This window comes from Rhamphochromis longiceps, linkage group LG22 (assembly GCF_057381845.1).
Source record: "Rhamphochromis longiceps isolate RC_006_pf linkage group LG22, R_longiceps_female_GT1.1, whole genome shotgun sequence".
In the NCBI taxonomy this organism is placed as follows: Eukaryota; Metazoa; Chordata; class Actinopteri; order Cichliformes; family Cichlidae; genus Rhamphochromis; species Rhamphochromis longiceps.
This window is the reverse complement of record NC_140577.1, coordinates 37,307,144-37,331,508: the sequence shown is the minus strand read 5'-3', so window position 1 is coordinate 37,331,508 and position 24,365 is coordinate 37,307,144. Positions and strand designations below refer to the sequence as shown.

The 24,365-nt window shown below is 42.8% G+C and overlaps 1 protein-coding gene across 3 annotated transcripts in view; it reads left to right on the top strand.

Moving 5' to 3' along the window:
- The window catches only part of LOC146644493 (stonustoxin subunit alpha-like), a 231,698-nt gene extending 227,958 nt beyond the window's left edge, over positions 1-3,740 (top strand). For all 3 annotated transcript variants that reach the window (XM_085396003.1, XM_085396005.1, XM_085396006.1), the window contains 2 exons: positions 2,038-2,084; positions 2,233-3,740. In XM_085396003.1, coding sequence (XP_085252129.1) covers positions 2,038-2,084; positions 2,233-2,768 — 583 coding nt within the window. In that variant the 3' untranslated portion in view covers positions 2,769-3,740. The remainder of the gene's footprint in view (positions 1-2,037; positions 2,085-2,232) is intronic.
- The last annotated feature ends 20,625 nt before the right edge of the window (positions 3,741-24,365 follow it).

Genomic DNA, 24,365 nt, shown 5'->3' with positions numbered 1-24,365 from the left:
GATGACAGCAGTTTCCTATGAACTGCTGGGATCATAACAGCAGTAAGACAACCCAGCACCCTTTCCACAGAGATGTTTCTCTGCAGAGCGTGGACAATGAAGGAGTCATAAATATCCCCCTCACAGGACGAAGGCTTGAATGAGGTGATGGGGGTTGGTGGAGGCCATAAAACTAGAGTGCTGAGAGGTCTGCAGCTTTGGAAATAGCTGAGACCCATGTTGACAAACAACAAAACCAACTGGTATGTTTGAATGTTTATTCTACATACATTTGGACTCTGGTCCTATGGACAATGATGGAAACAACTGGAAGAGACATTCATGACGCCTTGCAGAACTCAAACAACTCTGCAGAGAGACATGTGATTTGCACACCTGGAGGAAGCATTACCAAGCTGAGATGTTTTTGAAAATGTTACTTTTTTATTTTCACTATTAAATCAACAATTTCTTTGGTTGCTTATAGGATGCAGTTGCCACGAGATGAGATCAATGAGGAATGGGATAACTGCTAATACATTTGTTAAACTGTGTACTTTTTTCAGTAATTTAGGGTGATTTGACATATGCTGAATATAACAATGTTTGCCTTAAAGCTGTCAGACATGAGGTATTCATAACTGGGAACTTTTCTAGCATAAATGTCGAAAAGGGGGGAATGATAGAGTTGTATTGTTGATTGTCATTCATGCTTAGAAACATTTACTCATTTATGCTTAGAAATATTTAACCATAGATGCTTAGAAGTGTATAATCAATTGTGTAGTGATAAGTTGTGTGATCTTTAACAGGCTACAGAGGCCTGGTGTGCATTCCACACTGGGAGCATGGGAAAGTTCGTACCTTGTTTAATTGTTATGGTAGGATTAACGTAGTTACATTTGTTTTAGTTTAAGTGCTTTTTGTGTATAAATGAACTGCTAGACTTCCTTACTGTGTTATCTAGGATGAGGGGGGGTCTACCCTCTTCCTGACCAAGGATGTTTGCTTGTGTGCTTTTATGACCCTTTGATCAGCAGTAGCACACACACACACACAAGGTACTCTTTGTGTATGTAGACGTCATATGTTAATGAACCTATGCATATTCATGTAACCTCAATAAAAGGACAGTGATACGGGAGAACGGACGAGAGCAACTGGGGCCAAGCGAAGGAACGGCGTTTGTCCGGTTCTCTCCCGTGCACGAGTAACATGAAGCTTGCCTACTTCGTGTCTTGCTTTGCGGTGTAATTATATTGCCTTCAACGTTCCAGCGAATAGGTTTATGCTACAAACCCATCAATGTCAAAATGAAAAAAGCAAAGAAACTGCCAATTTAAACGTGAGGTTGTGTTGAATAGAATGCCAACAAACAAGACATTTTCTTTTAATGTAAAAGAATAGAAAGGTTGCTGAGCCCTGGTATAGGAGGACACCTACTCTGTGTCTGGTTAAGTATAAGGTCACAGTTCTCTCCCTCATCAATTGTCTGGTTCCAGCGGTGGGTCTGTGCTAGACGACCCATCACCAGCTCTTTCCACTGGTTACCAGTACGTGGTAGAATCCACTTCCAGATCTGGTTGTCTTTAAATCTGTGAATGGATTGGCTCCATCTTATCTCTCTTTAACAAAATAATCCAAGTGGAGCCCTCAGGTCTGCAGATAAGCAGCTTCTGACCAGAACTAGACGTAAAAACAGAGGTGAGCTTTATCGATGGCTGCAGCCAAACTCTGGAACAGTCGCCCTTCACATCAGGTCGTCACCAACACTGGACATTTTTAAAAGCCGGTTGGAAACACATTTGTACTCTGTAGCTTTCAATCCTGACCAGTCTTTATAGTCATTACTGTGTATGTTTCCTATTTTCTCTCTACTCTGTGCAGCACTTTGGCTCAACCTGTTTTTAAATGTGCTGATAAATAAATGTAGATTTCTTTGAATAAAACAGTGGAGCCGAGCTTTGAGCTCAGTGTGTAACAGTGTGTGTGTGAGAGCCATGTAATGTCCATGTGTGCAAGCTGACTGTGCTGCTCTGACCCCCCTCCTCCTTTCAGGGTGGAGCCTGCTGGAGTCCGATGGTTGAGACCAGGTCTGAGGAAGTGTAAGTGTGTTTTTAATGGGATTCATGAAAACAAAGCAGCACACATTCAACCATCTTCATCATGTCAGGAGTCATCATCAAAGTGTCAATTAATGAACAGATGATGGATCAATAACTGCAGCTGGATTGTGTTTGTTCTCTCCATCAGATTCCTGTCAACTCACAATCGACACAAACACAGTGAACACAAAGCTCCAACTGTCTGACAACAACAGGAAGGTGACACATGTGGAGGAGGTTCAGTCATATCCTGATCATCCAGACAGATTTGATCTTCCTCAGCTGCTGTGTAGAAATGGTCTGACTGGTCGCTGTTACTGGGAGGTCGAGTGGAGAGGAAGCGTTTTTATATCAATGAGTTACAGAAGCATCAGAAGGAAAGGAGACAGTGCTGACTGTGTGTTTGGATTCAATGATCAGTCCTGGAGTCTGATCTGCTCTGATGATGGTCCTGATTCTGTCAGGCACAATAAAAGAGTAACATCCATCTCCTCCTCCTCCTCCTCCTCCTCTGTCTCTAACAGAGCAGCAGTGTATGTGGACTGTCCTGCTGGCACTCTGTCCTTCTACAGAGTCTCCTCTGACACTCTGATCCACCTCCACACCTTCAACACCACATTCACTCAAACTCTTTATCCTGGGTTTACAGTCTGGTCTCCTGGTGGCTCAGTGTCCCTGTGCTGAGTGGAGTGTAAAGAGTGTCTCCTGTTACAGAAACACTCTGACTGTTGAACAGATAGTTCAGTCTGTACATGTCTGTCTCTTTCACTCACAAACACGTTTTCAGATTCATGGATTCAATCAGTTGATGTTTGAAACTCTTCTAAATGATTCCTTGTAAACTTCTTCAGTCACAAACAAACAGGAAGTGATGTCACATGTGTTCCTGTCCACACAGCAGAATGAGTCTATTGCTGACAGTGATGTACAAACAGAGTGAGCATTTCTGAGGCCCAAAATAAACTGAGTAGTTCACTGAATGAACAATGGACTGTGAGCTCAGTTCCTTCATCATTAGTATGGATTATATATGTATATGTATTATATTAGTATCATATATATCAGGTGCTGCTGCTTTCAGTCATTGTGCAAATGTGCTGTTTGTAAGGTTGTAAAGCTGCAGTCAGCTGAGACTGAAGAAGTCACCTGATCAGTGAGCAAACGTTTCTGAAAACGTCCAGATGAACAGAATCAACCTTTTGGGATCAGCCAGCAATGCAGCATCATTGTTGTTCAGCTTCAGAGGTTTGCAGGAATGAACTGATGACCAGAAACAGCTGCAAAGTCCAAGAAAATACCAGCTGGAGTTCAGCTGCATTTGAAGAAGTCAAAGAAAAGTAAGGATGGCAAAGGGCGACGTTTTCTTCCAAAGAGCTGCAAACATGGTCGACGCCTCATTAGAAGAATCATCTGGACATTTGTGAGGAACTCTAACCAAGAAAGCAACGTCACACAGATCCAACAGACAGTTTCCATGACTGCAAGTGTTCAGTGGAAAAATGCTACATTGCATTATTGCATCCTCTCACCACAGGAGGCGCTGTTGGCACCACTGATTGCTGATCAGCTGTTCTCTGATGATCTGATTGATACTGTGAATAACGGGACTCACTGAACTCTGTGACACAGTGAAGATTACAGAGTTGAACTTCAACATCTGACTGACGTCACACAGACAGAAGGATGAACCAGTGAGGCACAGAACACAGTTACTGGAGATACTGGATCAGCTCCATGCGAACCTCTGATGGAGAAGCTGCTGAGCCAGAGAAACATCAGGACATGACAGCAGCTGCACTTATCTAACAACATGTAGCAGAGCTGATCTATGTTAGAGGATCTATCACAGCAGCTGAAGCCAAAGTCCAACACTGGATACCAGCTGAGCCTGTGCTGAGTGTAGTGTTACAGGAAAAGGGCAGAAACACTGGTAGCTCCCAGTGATGCTGACTGGGGCACAGAGCTGAATGATGCAGCATCAGGACACTGTTTCAGTCTGACTGACAGAGAAACCTGTAGCTGTATCTACATGTGAGGCAGAGGCCACACAAGCAGCTTTCTATGTTTCACAGTGACTGAGATCTTCAGTGGGGGTGGACATGCTCCTGTACAGACCTCTGAGGAGAACCAAGGTGCAGTCAAAGAGTCCAGTCTGTCCTCACAGATGTGAACATGTGCTTTCATCAGGTCTGCTGTCAGCTAGCAGGCTCACATCAGAATCACTGTTCCTGAAAAACACAGTCTGTGTGACATCATCAGTCAGCTGATGGTCCCAGATCTGAATGGTTTCTGTCTCTACTGAGGAAGTCAGAGAATATCACTGAGGTGTGGATCAGGTCTGAGTGAGCTGTGGAGGGACAGCTTTAAACAGTCCACAGGTCTCACGTCCTGCTCAGTCTGGTAGCAGACTAATCAATATTAATCGATATTAAAACAATGAAAGGCCTGAACTACTTCAGTTGTGTGTAATGAATCTAAAATATATGAAAGTCTAATGTTTATCAGTACATTACAGGAAATAATGAACTTTATCACAATATGGTAATTTCTCTAGACGGACCTGTATTTTTGTCAGAAGACATTTGCTGATATTTCTTCTCCTGTGTGTTAATAAACTCATCGTTTGATTGATCTTCTGGGGCCTCCGTGGTTTGTTTCACTGCTCTACATTGATTGATTTCGCGACACTAGGGTATCCTACATTTATCTTGTTGATTAGCTACAATCACAGCATTATAGTGGCCACTGAGAAAACTCCTTTCTTGACACAATAAAATCATGAAATCAAAAATGTTTTCCTCAGAGGTAGAAACATTTCAAGGTGTTATAACAAGGAACTTGGTGATTATACCCAGAAAGGCAAAAGGTGTTTCAAATGCTCTCCAGCTTCTTGGTGAGGGAACATGCATTCTCCAAAACCATGTGAATATCCCACCTCTGTCAAACCATCCATCCATCTTCTTCCGCTTTATCCTTGGCCGGGTCGCGGGGGCAACAATCCAAAGTATTCCGTTACTCTCATTGAGTAAGAGTAACGGAATACATTACGAAATATGTATGTAATCTGTAATCTGTAGTGGAATACATTTTAAAAGTAACCTTCCCAACACTGTCTATGGAGAGCTTTGTGGTTGTAAGTGGTGCTGTGCCATACCAGGTGGTGATGCATTCAGTGAGGATGCTCTCAGTAGCACAGCAGTAGTACAACACAACAGTCTGTGTACAGACACACACTGACCTTTCAAATGAGTCAATGTAAGTGGATCCCAGTTTGAAGCTCATTGAAACCTATAAGAACATGTTATTCAAACCAATTTTATCAGAATCAGAATCAGAATCAGAATGGGTTTTTATTGCCAGATGTTGAGGTTTACAACATTAGGAAATTGCTGCGGTGCTTCAGTGCAAACAATAAGAATTAAAGTGCTATGTAGAAAGAAAGATATGTGCATGAGATATACATTAGATATATACATGAGAATAAGAATTATGAGTGCTACGTAGAAAGATATATACATGAGTGCAGGTGGTGATCAGTGCCAAACATGAAATGATGCAGTGACACAGCGTAGGGTCATGTGTTAGTGGCGGGGACAGTCATGTGGTTATTGTTCATGTGTCCAACAGCAGAGGGGAAGAAACTGTTCTTATGGCGAGAGGTTCTGGTGCGAATGGACCGGAGCCTCCTGCCTGAGGGGAGCAGGTCAAACAGACTGTGTCCAGGGTGAGAAGGGTCAGCTGAGATCCGGGCTGCCCGCCGCAGTGTCCTGGAGGTGTACAGGTCCTGCAAAGATGGGAGTCTGCAGCCAATCACCTTCTCAGCAGAGCGCACAACACGCTGCAGTCTCTGTTTGTCCCTGATAGTGGCTCCAGCGTACCACACGGTGATGGAGGAGGTGAGGATGGACTCGATGATTGCAGTGTAGAATTGCATCATCGTCCGTGTTGGCAGGTTGAATTTCTTCAGCTGCCTCAGGAAGTACATCCTCTGCTGGGCTTTCTTGATGACGGAGGTGATGGTGGGCTCCCACTTCAGGTCCTGGGTGATGGTGGTACCCAGGAAGCGGAATGAGTCCACAGAGGTGATGGGGGTGTCAGTCAGGATGATGGGGGGGAGTGGGGCTGTGTGCTTCCTGAAGTCCACAATAATCTCCACTGTCTTCTGGGCATTCAGCACCAGGTTGTTGTGGCTGCACCAAGACACCAGACGTTCAACCTCCCTCCTGTAGGCAGACTCGTCCCCGTCCGAGATGAGTCCAATAACGGTGGTGTCATCTGCGAACTTGATTAGCTTGACAGACTGGTGGGTGGAGGTGCAGCAGTTGGTGTACAGGGAGAAGAGCAGAGGAGAAAGAACACAGCCCTGAGGGGAGCCGGTGCTGATGGTCCGGGAGTCCGAGACATTCTTTCCCAGCCTCACGTGCTGCTTCCTGTCCGTCAGGAAGTCAGTGATCCACCGGCAGATGGGATCAGGCACATTCATCTGGGAAAGCTTGCCTCGGAGATGGTCTGGAAGGATGGTGTTGAAGGCAGAGCTGAAGTCCACAAACAGGATCCTGGCGTAGGTTCCTGGGGAGTCCAGATGCTGCAGGATGAAGTGTAGGGCCATGTTGATGGCGTCGTCTACAGACCTGTTGGCTCTATATGCAAACTGCAGGGGGTCCAGGAAGAAGCATCAGGGAAACAGGAAACATCCAAACATGTTTCCTGTAAGAACTGCACAAAGGAAGGAAACACAATCCTACACACGAGCACTTTAAAATGGACATTTAGCTTTTCAAACATCAGGGAGCTGCAATAACAACACTGTGCCCATTCTGATCAGACTGAAAGATTTATAGAGATTTATCCATGTGCTGCAAAAGGATTTGATATCAACATATCTGCAGATCAGCAGGAGCATTGTCTTCATATTGATGTAGAGTTCAGTACCAGGAATATGTAGAATTAACATCTGTGTGCATGACGAGTCATAAAAATTCAAACTTTCAAAGGACGTCAGAGTTGGAGTCTCTATCTGTGACTGTCCCAGAGGAACCTGCCTGAGGGATTATTACAGATCTGTCTAGAAAGACTTGCATTGATTCACAGTGTACAATTCTTTCTGATCTGTTAACATCTTCCTCCAAATCCTGTTTCTGCTGCATCAGAAGGGCTCAAACCTCCTGCTGTTTCTACTGGACCATAGATTCTACTTTATGATGATCTTCAAAGATAAAAACGTGAGTTTATTTGTGAACTCTGTGAAATGTGTCTGATGTTTAGTTTGAACCAATCCTGTGTCAGCTGCAGCCACATCATTGCCACACATACAAATGGGTGCGTTCCTGTTTAGACCTGCTGGCTGTCAATGGGCTTCTTTCCATTTCAGACCGCCGGTGGTCGGCTGTGATCTAAACTCAACATGGCTCCTGTGTTAGAAGAGCCTCTGGTTTTAAATTTGCACATTTAATAGTTTCTTTCCAACACTGTGGAGCTACCAGCCCAGCATATGTAGCCCACAGATGTTCTACTAGTCAGGCCTCACCTTAACCCACTGATGCTGATCACACAGACCCACTAATAGAACTGTTTCATCAGGTTTATGCAGCGTCACCATTAATGTCACATTTAACCAGACCACATTTACATTACAAGCCCACTACAACCATCATCAACATTTAAATTACATTATACATCCTCACTGATTTAAAGTATTTTAACCTGATTAATTTTTCCACCTTAACCGTTCATTCCTCAAACAGGATATTTGATCCTCAAAAAATGTACCAGCAAATAATTTTGCAACAACAAATTTCTCAACTTTTCCAAGTGGAATCAAACAAGTGTGTTTAACAGTGAAACCAGAGTGGAAGCTGCTCATATAAAGTCCAGCCCAGGCTAAAGTAAGCTGAGTAGACCAGCATTGTCAAAGTGTCGGCTCTCTGAACACGGTGCAAGATCGCCATCTGCAGGACAAAGCTAGTTTTCCTCAAGATGACATCATCGTCATCGTCCCTTCACCCCACCAGTAAGGAATATAATTTTTCTCACATGTCCATTACTCTCGTCTGGATTATTTTTTGGTCAGCAGCTCACTGCTGAACGACATTTCAGACACTGAGATTCATCCTATAGCTGTCAGCGATCATGCTCCTGTATCTTTAACACTAATGCACAAGAATAATACTACGCCAAGAAAAAACTGGAGATTTAATACATCACTACTTAAAGATGAAGACTTTATTAAATATTTTAAAAAAGAGTGGACTTCATATTTGGACTATAATGACACTCCCGAAACATCAGCTTCTGTTCTATGGGAAGCAGGGAAAGCTGTGATGAGAGGTAAAATAATCAATATCACTTCCTATTGCAAAATGGGAAGCGGATTTATCAGTTAACTTAGACCTAAACTTCTGGTCTCAGATTTGCTTAAAAACCTTTCATCTAATTAGAAATCCCAGTCTTCAATTAATTCAATACAAAATATTACATAGAGTGCACTATACAGGTCATCGGATGTTCAAGATGGGCTTTACGTCCACCAACAACTGCTCACACTGCCAAACCAATTCACCGGACAATTATATCCACGCTCTTTGGTTCTGTCCACCAGTGCAGAAGTTTTGGTGCGAGATATGTGAAGACTTATCAAAGTGTCTGAAATGTAACATTCCAACTTCCCCCTTAGTGTGTTTGTTGGGCAGCTTAGATAATGTCACTTCAGAAAAGAATATAGCCCATATGGTTTTCACTGCCCTATGCATAGCCAAGAAAACAGTCCTCATGAACTGGAAAAATAAAAATAATCTTAATTCTAACCAATATAGAAATTATCTATTAGATTACATTAGTCTTGATACAGCCTCTGCCACCACATCAGATCAATTGCTCTGGGCTCCTTTGATCAGCTCCATCACCTAGTGGGGGTGGGGGGGTCATAGTTTGGTCCCGCCTTCACTGTTGTGATTGGTGTGGGGGTAGGGACAGGCCTAGGGCGTCGGGGGGTTCCCCGGAGGCATCTTCCTTGGGGGGCTCAACCCGGGGTAGCGGTCATGGCCTATTAAGGGCTCTGTTGGCTCTCAGGTGACTGTTTCCTCGTGGCTGCGTGCAGCGGGGCTAGGGGAGGGTCTGTGCTGACGGACGTGGGTTACTGACCTGGTAGCCTGGCTGCCCCTGGGTGGGTCCGGGATGGGCGTGAGGTTCTGGGGGCGCTCCGTCTCTGGGCTGGGGCCCTGGCCGGGCCTCGGGGGCTTGGGTCCTGGTTGGTGTGTTGCCGGGGTTGTGGGCGGGTGGGTGCATGGGGGCCCAGCCCTGGCGCAAGGTGCCGCCGGTGCGTTGAGCCACCTGGGGGGGCTCTTCAACCGGTGGGGGAGATTGTCACACCTTGCAGGAGCTTTCCTCTCCTCAGGAACTCTCTCTGCAGGAGGGGGAGATACAGGAGAGGTGGAGGAAGATCTCAGCCTTGGCGTCTATTGTCTTATGTAGTCTGGAAGATGAGTGGATGGTGGGGTGGGTGCAGTTTTCTCTGTGGTGGGGTTGGGTGGACTGTCCAGGGCTCTGTGGGGCCGGGAGGCGCTGCTGCACTGGGCCCCGGTCTGGATGGGCCTGGGCCCCCTTTCCCTGGTGGGTCGCGGAGTATGGGGGTGCCTACTGGGGTCAGCGGGGGAGCTGGCCCCAGGGAGGGGTCACTTGCCCCTCCCTTCCTTCCCTCCCCATCCCCAGCTGCCTCCCTCTTCCCGCTCCACCACAACCACCCACACATGCAGGGCCTTGGAGCAGGGGTATGTCACCAGGGTGCAGAGGAGGCTAGCCCCCCCCCCCCCCCCCCCCCCCTCTGTCCCCTTCTGGCTGCCTCTGCCTCAATTTTATCCCACAACTTAGACATTCACATTGCTCACACCCTCGTTACACATACATATAGGATCTTGGGGGTGGGCACGATACACGGAGTCCAAGTTACCATCAGGGTGTTTTAAATTTTAAATACACGTAGACATTGAGGGCTAGCAGGAGGGACTATGTGCTTACCTGCTGCTCTCTGGCAGGTAGCTCCATGCCCTCCTGGGTTTTAAATGCACCTTAGAACACACATGCATCAGCACTACAATGAGCGGGTGGAGGGAGGTTTGGAGTCTTCTCTCACCCCCGTTCTCTGCGACCTGCTGGAGCGGGGGGGCTAGGAGGAGGAGTTGGCCGTCCGACTGCGGTCTGGGGTGTGGGGCCTCCCTGCTGCTGCGGAGTCGGGGCGGTCTGCCTCTCCCCACCGCAGGGAAAAGGGTAACACCACCTGGGTCTGGGTGCAGTTCCCCCCTCCAGGGGCAAGGGTACCTAGACCCGGTTCGTAGAGTACGCTTGGGGAGTGTGATTGTGTGTACAGCGTCTCTTTATGTCTGTCTCCACGTTGGTTGAGTGTGGAGTAAGTGCATATGAGAGCATGAGGGTGGGAATGGATGTTTGTGTCTGTGTGTGCCTGTATGTCTGTGTCTATATGTCAGGTTGGGTATCAGACGCTACCTCTCTGGGGACATCTCAGGTCCTCCAAGGTTTGGAGGCCTATCTCCCCCCACCACCACTTCCCCTGCCAGTGGCGGACTCCCTCAGACATCGGTGCGTTGGTGGTTCTTTGTGTCTGGGGATGGGCGTCCAGGTACACCCCGGCTCACTCCTTGGCGGCCGCTTATCGGGGCCTGGAGCCTGGGGCTCGCTCGGGCCACTTCGGAGGTGGGGTGCCCCCGGCCTCTCGGCCTGGGGCTCGGTCACTCAGGCACAGCTGGCTGCCGGCGGAGCTCACGGGCCCGTCACTGCAACCCCCCCTGGCTTCTGCTCCGCGGCTGCTGAGTGAACCCTCATCTGGGACTCTCCTCAGCTCTTTCTGGGACAGTGGCGTGGCTGCCCCTCTGTGGGTCTTCCTTGGTCTCTTGTGTTCTGGGGACCTCTGGATGTCTGGAGTTTTGATCTCCTCCATACCTGCTTCATACCCTGGAGGACGGGGCTGTGGCCCCCCCACACCCTCTAGCAGATCATTACATGAAGGAACCTTTTAAAAACAAGCGCGTCCATGCTCACAGGTGTACACACGGGTGCTCACACCCACAAACTACACCCTTTTTGGCTCCTACCTCAAAGCACACTGTGTTCTGTTGATCTTATGTGCTGCACAATAATGTTTAATATTTAGTATTTACTGTCATATTCCCATATATCATTGTGATGTTGTTTATTCTATTACTCTTGTTCTCTTCTGCTTGTTTTCCTTTTTCTTTCTCAACAGGTGATCCAGGTGATCCATAGATGCATTTTTTTCTTTGTCTGCCCATTCTGTTGGTTTTTGTTTTTTGCCCTTCTCCCCCGTCCCTCTTCTCAGCTCTTTCTCTTTCTTTCTCCCCTTCTTTCCCCCAGTCAAGTCTGTCCCGTATTCAGCAAGTGAAAATAAAATAAACAATAAAAGGTGAATCAAATGGACCATTACGGCAAGGCTGGGATGGTCAATTTGGTAAAGTAAATCCGTTGGGCATCTTTCTTTGCCTTTAGACAATAATTCTGATGCAAAAGAGCCAAACGGGACAGGCAAAAAAAAAAAAAAGATGACATCATCGTACAGCAAACCGTGCAGATCAGGTGACATGGCTGTCTGAGAGGCGGAGTTAAACTGTGGCAGGTAAGCATGTGGAGGAGGAGCAACAACATGACGCTGGAACATCATCACTGCATTATCCAGTTTCCTCTCTAACTGGACGCAGCTGTGAACAAGAACAGCTGTGGAAGCAGGGTCCTGAGTGTCATCTATGGATGAATGCAGGTCAGTGTGTTGTGTTATTAGTAGTAGTAGTAGTAGTGTCAGTATATATTATATATTAAAAATATAAAGATTATCTGAATTTCTTTGATTTTATGTGACCCATTAGAATTAGCATTTAATGCATATCTCATTCACGTATCTTAAAGTGTTGTAAGAGTATAATTCTGAATATTCTTCTGTTTCTATCAGTCTGATATCAGGTAGATCTATAATAAATGTTAGAAACCAGTTCTTCACTCTGATGTGAATCATGATCAGATCTCATTGAAAATGTATTTTCTTGTTATGTTTAAGAGCAGATTGATAAGAGCACCATTTTTATCTGCACTATATTGTTTTAATTGCTATAAATAATATATACTAGCATTTTGTGATGCAGCACTTCACTTCATAATATGGACTTTACTGCTTTGATTGTGTTTTTATTTTCAGCTTTTTGTTAGGAATCATTTCTGAAATAAATATATAAATATACGTTAACAGGCTGTTTGTTGCTGCTGTTCTGTCGGTGACTCCATGCTGATTTTTATTTTTAATAAACACGACTGATGTAAAAGTTAAAAGGCTTTTCACACAGTGAACATCATCAGTAATCTGTGAGGTTGTAAACTGCTTATTAAAAGAGTCCACAGAGCCAGCTGACCTTAGCTGCCATGGACGACTGTTAGCCATCTCTATGTGAGAGCAAGAAGTTTGAATGAAAACAGTAAAGTGTGTGTGTTAATTCTCTGGTCTCTGCACTTTAAAAAAGTTTCTTAAATGGAAGAAAGAGAAACAGATTTTACACGTGAACCAAAGACAGAGTTTATGAACGCTGGACTTTAATGTTTAAACCGAAAGAATCAAACTCTGCCTTTAGAATACAATTAGGATGAACTTTAATCCTGGTCTCATTCTGGTGTGTAAAACACAATGATTGACAGATCACTGTTAGTACATCTCAGAGAGAGTTTCTGTCTCAGCAGAGTAATAGATTACACATCTACAGTATCTGATCAGCTGTTGTGGAAAGTCAGTTTTGAGTCTTTTTAGACACAGAGATAAAATATTTTTGATCAAATGCTGATAAATAAATAGAGATTTTAGAATATTTATCTTTTTTTCAGCTGAGAATCTGATTAAAACTAAGTAATAACTAATCTTTATACTTTTTTAACTCAGCAAACATGAAACTAACTGATGTTTTGATCATTTGCATTTTTTGATCTACTTTTTATATGATGTGTAAATGATTAAAGGCAAAGTGTTTTGTTCCTCTGCGGTTTGCTCTGTGGCCTTACAGTAACATGTTTACTTCAGTAGCTCCAGTTTCTCCAGCCAGCAAATACATGTCACACTAAGGGAATGCTTCATGCACCAATGACATCATCACGCAGCCACACCCATTTATACCAAAGGAGGCACCAGTAAGGTCTTATGGAATGATTAACCTAAACTGATGAAATGATGAAAGCAGAACCGAAATGTCAGATTTTGAGCCACCATATTATACCATGTGGGAAGCATCTGATTGGACGTGGCTTCATTTTTCAGTATAACCTACAGCCAATCCTGTAAAACCAAAGAGGAAGAACCATCAGTCATGGATTGGCTTCCAAAAATCCCAGAGAACTGCTACAGAAACAACATGTACGTGTCAGACACTGAGTGCCAGTGTACTGCATGTGTTTTTATGTATGAATGTGTGTGTGTGTGTTTGGGGGGGGGGGGGGGGGGGGGCACGCTCAAAAAGGGACTGAGCTTACCCAGTAATCAAGCAACTTTAATTTCAGCTATTTAACCTCCCTTTAACAGGAATACATGAATAATGATCAGTATGCTGTTTGTTTACAAAGGGTTAACCCTGAGTTTACCAGGGTATAAAGCTGGTTCGCAAATTCAAACAGCTGCAGCTCAGAAAATTAAAACCTCAAACTGTCAGGAGCAGGTTCTGTTGTGTATGTATGAGTTTCACCCCAAAATCAACTGCAAGCATCTGTACTGATTTTGGTTTTCAGTGTCATTTTATTATTAAACTGCTTATTATTATTATCTGCTCAGAAATTAGTCTGATGTGTTGGTGAGTCTACAGTAATATTGTAGGGTATTGAGAGGCTAAAGTGAAGCAATCTGACCATTTTCATAATTAAATTTGTTCCATGTTGTGTACTTCAACTTTCAGTGTTGCAACGCTGAATTTTGTCATGCTGGATTTAACAGTAACATCGTCAACTGTGTGAGTCAGATCATGACCATCAGCTTTTCCTCTGACAAACCCTCTCTCAGGACTGTAATACATCTTACGATAAAGAGCACTATCACAGTTTGTCTCCCTACCAAAGACTCCGACTGCGCACCAATTAGAGTACAAGCGTTTGTCAAAAGGAACCGAGAACATGACGGCTATTTTCTTATCAGCTCTCTTTGTAGCTGTATCGTAGAGATCGTAGGTGAAGACTCTGTGGAGCAGGGAAATTATTCTACTGCTATTGTTAAATAATCATCATCATTACCATTGCATTAATAATATAATCTGCAGCATTGATATTGCATTCAGAGGTTTAACAGTGTGTGAAAGATTAAAGTCACAGGCTGACAGGAAACTGCAGGCTTGCAGAGAGTTTGCAGAAGTGAAAGCAGAGTCTTAAGTTATTCTGAGGAGCAGGTTAGACGAGGCGATTTGAATTACTAGGTTATTCAAATTGATCATTGCTTTAACAATGTAACAGATGGCTTTAAGAAGGCCTTAAGATGTTTATGCATACAGTTATTATATTAACCTTGTATTCCAGATGCAGTTATAACTATTTTATACATATTGCATATCTGTGCTTATTTTGAGTTGATGTTCAGGTTCATTAAGGGTCTTAAGCTTCACTGGTGAGAGTGTCCAGATGATACATGCTGAGGGAAAACTAGAACATAGAAGGATAACTGCAATGCATGCTTACAAAACACTTATATCAGGTTATTTTTAATATCTTTTATATGTCCATATTCTTGTATTAAGCTTTTAGTAGAGGTTCTTGATTAAAACATTTATTTAATAGATGACATATCCATAGTTTCAGTTCGGTTATTACATATACGAGAGTGGCTTCTGTCTCTCTGTCTGGTTAGAGGTCAGGAGCTAGTCGGCGAGGTGAAATAGGGTGCAATTGTGGTTAGCACACAGACACACACAGTTAGAGAGAATCATTTATAGGTGAAAGTTTAATCATGTTTTGCTGGGGTTGCAAAAAGAGAGCAGTTTGTCGCAGAACTGCTGCTGAGGTGTCAAGATGACAAGCGAGCATCCGGCAGTGACAGGATGTACCTGTTATGAAGATAGAAGACGATGTTCTTTTGAACTGTGTTAAAAGTCATTGTGGTTTTGATTTGACGTATGTATATATTCTGTCTGTGACGTATGAAGGGGCGTCATTAATTCAAACCCTGATGCTATAAAAATCTGTGTATGCTCTGATTAAGTCGAAGATCAATTGCTGTCTGTAAGTGTTCTTCCCACGCGTGTATTAAAATCAGTTGTTTGACCAAGATCTTCTGGACCATGGTTGTTTGTACTCTCCTTCCTCAATATTTGAACCTTAACATTTGGGGGTTCGTCCGGTGGTTGAGGAGGGAGAGAATTGGAGGTGTAGACGGAGAAATTCGGTGGTCTGAGGTGGTCTGACGGGCAGACATGAGTGCCAGTGGTCGAAGTGAGTGGGCATAAGCCGGCTTATCCAAAGGTAAGGCACTACGTGTTGAATTATTTCCAAAGTGTGCCAAATTGGACATGATAAAATTTAAGTCTACTCACTGAAATTACTGGTGGATGTCTGTTTTGATTTTGATGAAAAATCTCATGAGTAGAAGCAGTAGAGTCTGCTAAGAAGAAAGAAATGAAAGCAGTTAGAGTCTGCTAGGAAGCGCAGAGCCCGGAGGTTACGCTCCCTCCTTGTCGTGGACGCGCGACATTGACCTCTCGGCGAAGAGGGATAGTTCAGTGTGGCTTAACTGTGGGGTACAGGGCATCCTGGAATTAAGCTAGGAGTTAGAGTCTCCTTACCGTTTGGAACGGTAGTCTGCGCTTTTTTTGGCCAGCAGAAGTTGGACTTCGGGCGTGTAACTTTAACTTAAAACTTCGGGGTAAGCCTTGGCTGTGAAACGCCAAAAAATAGAGCTTCAGGCAAAGTTTGGGTTGGTTGACGCTTTTAAATTGAGTTAGGGATTTTAGAGATGAGGCCAGAAACAGTTAGAGTCTGATACTGGTTAATTGATTACAAAAAAGTTGGACTTTATCGGTTGGACCGTTAACTTAAATTTGTCAAAATTGTTTAGGTGCTAAAGCTGACAGATCTGACAGTAATTGTAAATAGAAGACGTCTGTGTAATATAAAATAAGAGAATTTGGTGTGAGAGGAGGCTGTGTGTCGAGTCAATAATGCACTGACTGTCTGCTGCTATTTTTAGACGGAGTGTGTGTGTGTACATGCAAATGAGGCAGCTGATGCGGAGCACATGAGAGGATTGTGCTTTCGGTTTTGTGTGTTATTCAGCTCTATAAGTATTGTTTGCAAATGTGGTTAAATGCCTGTGATTAAAATGCTGGCTTAGTATATAACAACACTGTAAATAGAGTTTGAATGATGGTTGTGAATATATGAATGGTGACAGCGTTTCTAAGTAGAATATAAGAATTGTTTGTGTTTAAAACCAACGTTTAGGTAAGAAGATTTAAGGTGGATTTGAAGGTTTAAACAAGAAATAAAGGAGGTGAATTGTGTGGGGCACGGGGAGACAGAGGAGTCACCCCATGATTTTTCAGTGTGCATAGAGATAGAGGAGGCTGAACTGGAAGCCTGCCTGGGTCGTTGTTTTCTTTTATTTGAGGGTCTGCTTGAAATTTGTGAGAACGACCACATTGATATATGGGAGCCTTCTCGGGCAGCGATTTTTTTTGTTAAACATGTGGTAGGCTGTGCAAAACGGAGAAAGCTTAGATATAATGTAAGGTGATTTCTTGGTTTTAGATTTATTAGTACGGGATAAGTTGAGGGATTGGGTGTGATGTGTACGAAATAATAAATAATAATAACACTATGAAAGATTATAGTAGAGTGAGTGCAAGGCGGTGTGTGAACAGAGAGAGAAGTGTGTGCGTAGGCAAACTGCAGAGTGTGTGCGTGAAATAAGGGTGTATTGTTTTTACATCAAGATTTAGTAGAACTAAAGTAGAAAGACACAAACAAACAGATAAAAAGTAAAATGAAGAGAGAAAATAACTGACAATTACATTAATGAATAGAAAACACACATACACAAAGTGCCATATGTGAAATTATTCTAGGAAAGAATCAGAAGTGAGATAGTTTAATATAAGATGCAATGAAGGAAGCAGCTTACACTCCTTACACTCCAGAGCCAGTGTGTTCCCTCCCCTCATAGCACCCCTGCCCACTTGGCCCCCGTATCAGGCGAGTATGGAAGGCTGGATAGCCCATGACGGGTAAGATCCCACCTCAAAACCCTGGGACAACCTAAGGCAGGCACAGTCACGATTACTCGGCCTCAGTCAGTCCCTGTGAGCTCAGACTCACGGGTGAGATGAAGTGAAGAAGACGGGACCTTAAGGGTAAAGCCGCTGGGCTGAGGCAGAGGGGGAGAGTGGCAAGTGGAGCCCTAGCTTCTGGCTGAGGACAAGGAATGCTGTTATTCAAGGTGGGAAATCAAAATTTGGGTTAGCAAATTTGGGAAGGAGAAAGTTGACTGTTTAAAGGCAAAATTATGAAGGAGTCTGACACACTGCAAAAGCAACATATGCAAATTCACACACACACAAACAGAAAATGCATTAACCTTATAAAGACAAGACAAGCTCATGGAGATTAATGCATAGACACTGATTAAACCTGGCTTAGAACACAAACATACGCAATGAAGATCAGCTTGCTATTTGTCTGAGTGACAGAATGGTGTGAATGGTTAATAGAATACACTTGAGTTTGAAGCTGAGGAATAACTCAAAAAAAGCTATATGACAAAGGGAGTTATGAAAACAAAAAAGTGATTAAAGTAGTTTTAAAAGAGTGACTTAGGAGTGCTCTCTCGTACTGAGTGATCAAGTAGTGATCACTGTAGAAAGAAATAAAATAATTTAATAAGGTGGTAATGTTTAAACATATGTTTCTGTTGTTACAGCAACTCATTGAGAGATGACTCAGTATGCAAATTAGCTGGAGTGAGTGGTGACGAAGGAGCTTCCTGTGTGTGTGACTGAGGCTTTCAGAAGAGGAAGCATGGCAGAGAAGAGAAGTGCAGATTTGGGTAGGAAATTTATAGTTTAGTGATTATATGTTGTCGTAAGGGGGTTATGTCTTATGTTGAATCTAAGTATGTTAAAGTGCATAAAGGGGGTGATTGTTGTGTGCAAATTGTGTGGTTTTAACAAGACTTTCGGTGTATTGAGGAGGTGAAATTATGTGAGTTGACCTGGGAGTGTCAGGACCCTGGTGGCAATACTTGTGTGTTTAAGGTTGTTGAGGTTGTTGTGGTGATGGGTGGATTCTGTCAGTTAGGTTCGGGTGGTTGTTGTTTTTGTTTTTAATAGAGGGAGTTTTAGGAAACATGGACATGTCTGAGAGGGGCCCATTATTTTGTAACAGTGCACTTAAAGAAAACCTGTCAGGTGATTTTGTTTTGTGTTTTCATGAGCTAATAATCAGCTCTATTTTTTCTCATTTTTGTTCTAAGCAGGCCTGCAACAGTGAATAACAGCGCTGACAAATTCTCGGGGAGAGCAAATATAAGGTGGGCTTTCCAGATTACAACTGGCTGAGGAGAAAGCTACCTGTGGGGACTGATCAGGTCGTAAGTCCCTGTTTAAAAGGATTGTAGTGAGTCAATCCAGTCCAACTGCATAAAGAAATATTTTCCTATGGAAAATAGAACAAATGACTGAGCTCATTTTGCTGAGGGTGGAGAATCTGACGCGGGAAGCTCCACTATTAGCAAAAAATATGGTGTGAATGCATGTGAGTGAATGTGTGACTGGATGAAGGTGGGGGAATGAATAAATGTGGACAAACAATTGGCTTTTACCTGAGAAAATTTCTGTTTTGTTGACTGGGGTTAGATTATGGGATTATAGTATATTGTTGGGAGAATGCCAAATGTTAAAGGAGAAACATTTTTGATATAACTCAGTTACCATTGATTGAAGAAACACATGACTGATAATTGTTCTGTTTTAAGTTAATTTTTATGACATAGATTGGATCATGAGTGGGGACAACTGAGCATTTTAAGTGTTGTATAGTATTTTGACACATGAAATGTGTCAAAATAAAGGGGGAATTTAGGGTTTAATAATTTAATTGTTGAATAATTTAGGAGCATTTTAGGACTTTTTGGGGTTTTGGTCATTTGGATATGGTAAAACTAAAACTGTTATTTTTATTTTAAGGTTAAAGGATTAAAGTGAACTGAATCCTGTTTAGTAGATACAAGGCCAGGGTTTTAAAGCTTTGGGGAAAACTTGTGAGGTTAAAATGAAGTTAGTGTTAACACACAGGAGTTGTTTCTAGGCAGCATTTAGCTATGATGAAATGTATACAGGAGTAATTGCTTATATGCTTAAACTTAATTGATTAAAGTGGTTGTTTTCTTTTGGATCTTTTAGTAGAATAGGCGCTTACGATGATTTTCTTGTTAAAAAGGTGACTTAAGATTAGAGTAGAGGCACTTGCAGCAGCGACAATTCGTGTACAGGATGTTGATGATCAGATAAGGGAAAGCAGCGCTTAAAGAGTTTCAAAGTGATGAGTAACGTTGAAGAAGATATATAAATACAAGTCTATAAGTTAAGAACATAATTAGGATCAGGCCTTTGATTAAAGAGTCCCAAATAGGATAAGTTAGGGAGGTGCAGGAAAAGGTGTTTTGTTTCCTTTGCAGAAGATCTCGACGACCACAGGGAGGCCCGAGGCCTGATGGACCACAAGAGAGGGACCGAGAAAACCTAAGCTTACACATGGAGTGTTCTCGAATGGGAGCTGGTGTTTATTACTGGACCAATTAGATGACATGAGGTTGTCTGATTTGCTGAGCCAGGACACAATGTATTGTGACCTCTGGTGTTCCAGAGGTCGAGAGAGGGAGTGTGGAGCAGGGAAATGATTCTACTGCTATTGTTAAATAATCATCATCATTACCATTGCATTAATAATATAATCTGCAGCATTGATATTGCATTCAGAGGTTTAACAGTGTGTGAAAGATTAAAGTCACAGGCTGACAGGAAACTGCAGGCTTGCAGAGAGTTTGCAGAAGTGAAAGCAGAGTCTTAAGTTATTCTGAGGAGCAGGTTAGACGAGGCGATTTGAATTACTAGGTTATTCAAATTGATCATTGCTTTAACAATGTAACAGATGGCTTTAAGAAGGCCTTAAGATGTTTATGCATACAGTTATTATATTAACCTTGTATTCCAGATGCAGTTATAACTATTTTATACATATTGCATATCTGTGCTTATTTTGAGTTGATGTTCAGGTTCATTAAGGGTCTTAAGCTTCACTGGTGAGAGTGTCCAGATGATACATGCTGAGGGAAAACTAGAACATAGAAGGATAACTGCAATGCATGCTTACAAAACACTTATATCAGGTTATTTTTAATATCTTTTATATGTCCATATTCTTGTATTAAGCTTTTAGTAGAGGTTCTTGATTAAAACATTTATTTAATAGATGACATATCCATAGTTTCAGTTCGGTTATTACATATACGAGAGTGGCTTCTGTCTCTCTGTCTGGTTAGAGGTCAGGAGCTAGTCGGCGAGGTGAAATAGGGTGCAATTGTGGTTAGCACACAGACACACACAGTTAGAGAGAATCATTTATAGGTGAAAGTTTAATCATGTTTTGCTGGGGTTGCAAAAAGAGAGCAGTTTGTCGCAGAACTGCTGCTGAGGTGTCAAGATGACAAGCGAGCATCCGGCAGTGACAGGATGTACCTGTTATGAAGATAGAAGACGATGTTCTTTTGAACTGTGTTAAAAGTCATTGTGGTTTTGATTTGACGTATGTATATATTCTGTCTGTGACGTATGAAGGGGCGTCATTAATTCAAACCCTGATGCTATAAAAATCTGTGTATGCTTTGAGTAAGTCGAAGATCAGTTCCTGTCTGCGAACGGAGCTTGACTTCCCACGCGTGTATTCATTAAAATCATTGTTTGACCAAGAGCTTCTGGACCATGGTTGTTTGTACTCTCCTTCCTCAATTTTTGAACCTTAACAACTCCAACAGATCCACGCCCGGTGCTGCCAGAGAACAGAGTGTTGCCACATTCAGAAGGCTCAAGTTTGGCTGGCAATGGGATTTGGCAGCGTCCGCTAACAAGATGCAGACTGTTCAGAAAAGAGAAAAATATGAATTAATATTCTTATTCAAACAGGATCCATACTCCTCCTAATGAGGCAGGTGGATCAGTTTGTTTAGAGAAAGAAACATATAGCTGTGAGGCGATGTGCAGGCAGCTTCTCAGTTACAGTAAAAAACGTTTCAAAGACAAACATGTAACTTCCTATAAATGACTCTAATTTCAAGTGCTGATGTGTTAAGTGTTTGTCTCCGTTGCAGCTTTCTTTGCACAAACACAAGTGTTATGCTGCTGAGCTCGATTCTACTGGGTTTGATGTGAATGTATCTTACTTTTTATTCAGCAGCACTCACCTGCATGAAAGGTCAGTATGTATGAGTTTGTAAAAGAAAGTGAAAAAAATAGATTTAAATTGCTTGCAGTTAAGATATTTAACATGTAGAAATTTGCTTTACAGTAACAGAAAGATGCTGCGCACTTTAGAAATCATGACTGTAACACTAAAGAACAAATGTGCATTCACCTGGGCTCACAAAGGGTGTACCGGTCGCTCTTGTTTGTGATATAAATGGTGGACTGATGAGCACCCATGATGTCTGCAAACTGGAGAACAAAAAGAGAGAGCACAACATATTTCTGTCTGTGGAAGCATCTATACATCAGTGAGAACATGGCTAACGACAATGCACATAATACAAATGCAATCATAGTGTCTCAACAAAATCCAAGGTGTTCTGGATGTGGTGTTCAGAGCTGCCTTCCAACAGGCTGAGAATCGAAGCCAGAAACTAGGAGATGCTATAGGTGACTGAGTGGATCATACAGACGGTCCTAAAGGGGGACAAAAACAGCTGCAGAGTGCAGGGTCTGTGACATGATCGTGTCATTACCATGGTCTCGTACGATGTTACATCTCTCTTCACTTGCATCCCAGTCACGGAAGCGTTGGAGGTAGTTCCTAAGAGTTTACAGGATGACCCCAACCTCAGCAACAGGACCGCTCTCAGCATCGACCACGTGTGTTTGCTTTGGAACTGTCATCTTACATAAAAAGGTCAGTTCTACATCCATCATTGTCATCCACACCTTAGAGGTGTCTTAGAGCAGCGGGCCCCAACCCCCGGGCCTCGGACCGATACTAGTCTGTGAGTCGTTTGGTACCGGGCCGCGAGAGACTCGGGTGTGAAATCTATGGTTTTCAGGGTTTTTATCGGTTTTCAGCGTTATTTTGTTATCATTTTTTTTCGTTAACTCGGTTTTCCTGGGTCTTTTCAAGTGTGTCATGAACAGTGTTGGTCAAGTTACTTGAAAAAAGTAATCAGTAACTAATTACTGATTACTTCCCCAAAAAAGTAATCCCGTTACTTTACTGATTACTTATTTTCAAAAGTAATTAATTACTTAGTTACTTAGTTACTCTTCAAAAACACGATTTACAACCTGAAGAGGTGATAAAGCGATAGATCTTTCAGCCCAATTCTACTTTTTCTGCATAATCCATCATACAAAATGTAATCAAATGGAAAAGTCTCTTTTTTTAAACTTGTTTTATTAGTTTTAATCTTTTAACTTTATGCATCAAGCAAAGATTACATTATATGCAACATTCTCTGACTTGAATAAATTAGTTTAACATTTAAACCTATTTTCTGCACATTCCAGCACATAAAATAAAATATTTTTTGTGTTTACACTCAGTCTTTCAAATAGATGCAAGTAAAACACAGCAGAAAATAAATAAAGTCAAAGACTCAGCGGTCCTGTTGCTCTATTTTCACCTGTAAAGCAGGAGTGGGGCAGGCGGAGGTTTACCCTGGTGCAGGTGTGCCGCGGTCAGTGGAAGAATCCGCGAGTTTCTCTGTGAGTTTCCCATTACGTCGTAGCTACTCGGTGCTTGCTTGGAAGTTTAGGGGTTTTTTTCACTGTAAAAAGAAGTTTTCTTCCCACGCACGATGGACACTAATGTTTTTGTCACTTTTTATGGAATCAAACTCAAAGTAAGGTCAGTACTTCCACACTTTAAACGCTGCATGTTCATACTCTCTCCCACAATTGATATGTGATCCATTGTTGATCTGCACACAGCTTTTGTCACAAACGGCGCACTCGCTTACGTCACTGTCGTGAGACATTCTCGCAAAAAAAATCACGGTTTTAGTAACGCAGTAACGCAGCGTTCCTACAGGAAAGTAACGGTAATCTAATTACCGTTTTTGCAATAGTAATCCCTTACTTTACTCGTTACTTGAAAAAAGTAATCGGATTACAGTAACATGTTACAAGTAACGCGTTACTGCCCAACTCTGGTTATGAATAAATCTTCTTTTCTTCGGTATTCATTCACTCTCACATCCACACACTGGTGGAGGCAGCTACAGTTGTAGCCACAGCTGCCCTGGAAGCCAGGCTGCCATATCGCGCCATCGGCCCCTCTGGCCATCACCAGTAGGCGGTAGGTGAAGTGTCTCGCCCAAGGACACAACGACCAAGCCGGGGCTCAAACCAGCAACCTTCCAATTACAAGGCAAACTGCCAACTCTTGAGCTACAATCGCCCATGGTAGACCTAAATTGTGTTGTTGTGTTTGTGTGCATTTGTGTGAATTAGTGCGGAGCAGGCGTGGTCTGTGGCACCGGTTGTGTTGTTATCATGGATTCCCGAGTAAGCAAGACTGCCTCACAGGGAGACGGCACATTCATTAAAAAAATAATAATAATCGCTCCCGGCAGCGCAAATCTTTTTGGATATTGCCATAAACAAATGTTAGACGTTTTCTGAAAACACAGCGGCCTTGATGAGCATGCAGAGATGCCCACACCAGCAGCAGTTAAGATATGCCCTGATCAACGGCAGCCTGTGCTCCAGACCATAGATTTAATTGAGGTGGTTAAATTCTAAAAGTAGTCTGCATCAAGCTTAGGGTTGCTCAAATTCAGTACAATGACATGTGAGATGAAGGAAAATAGGAAAATACCTAAACTAATGAAGTGCATAGAGGCACTTGACCGGTTTGAAAACCTGTCATCCTATTACGAGCCATTGTTGAGATGTAGAGCACAACTATAAAAACAAGCAATATGCTGAACCCTGTATACAAAAGCTAAAACTACAAGATGGAGAAGATGAATTAAATATTAAAATCTTTATCACT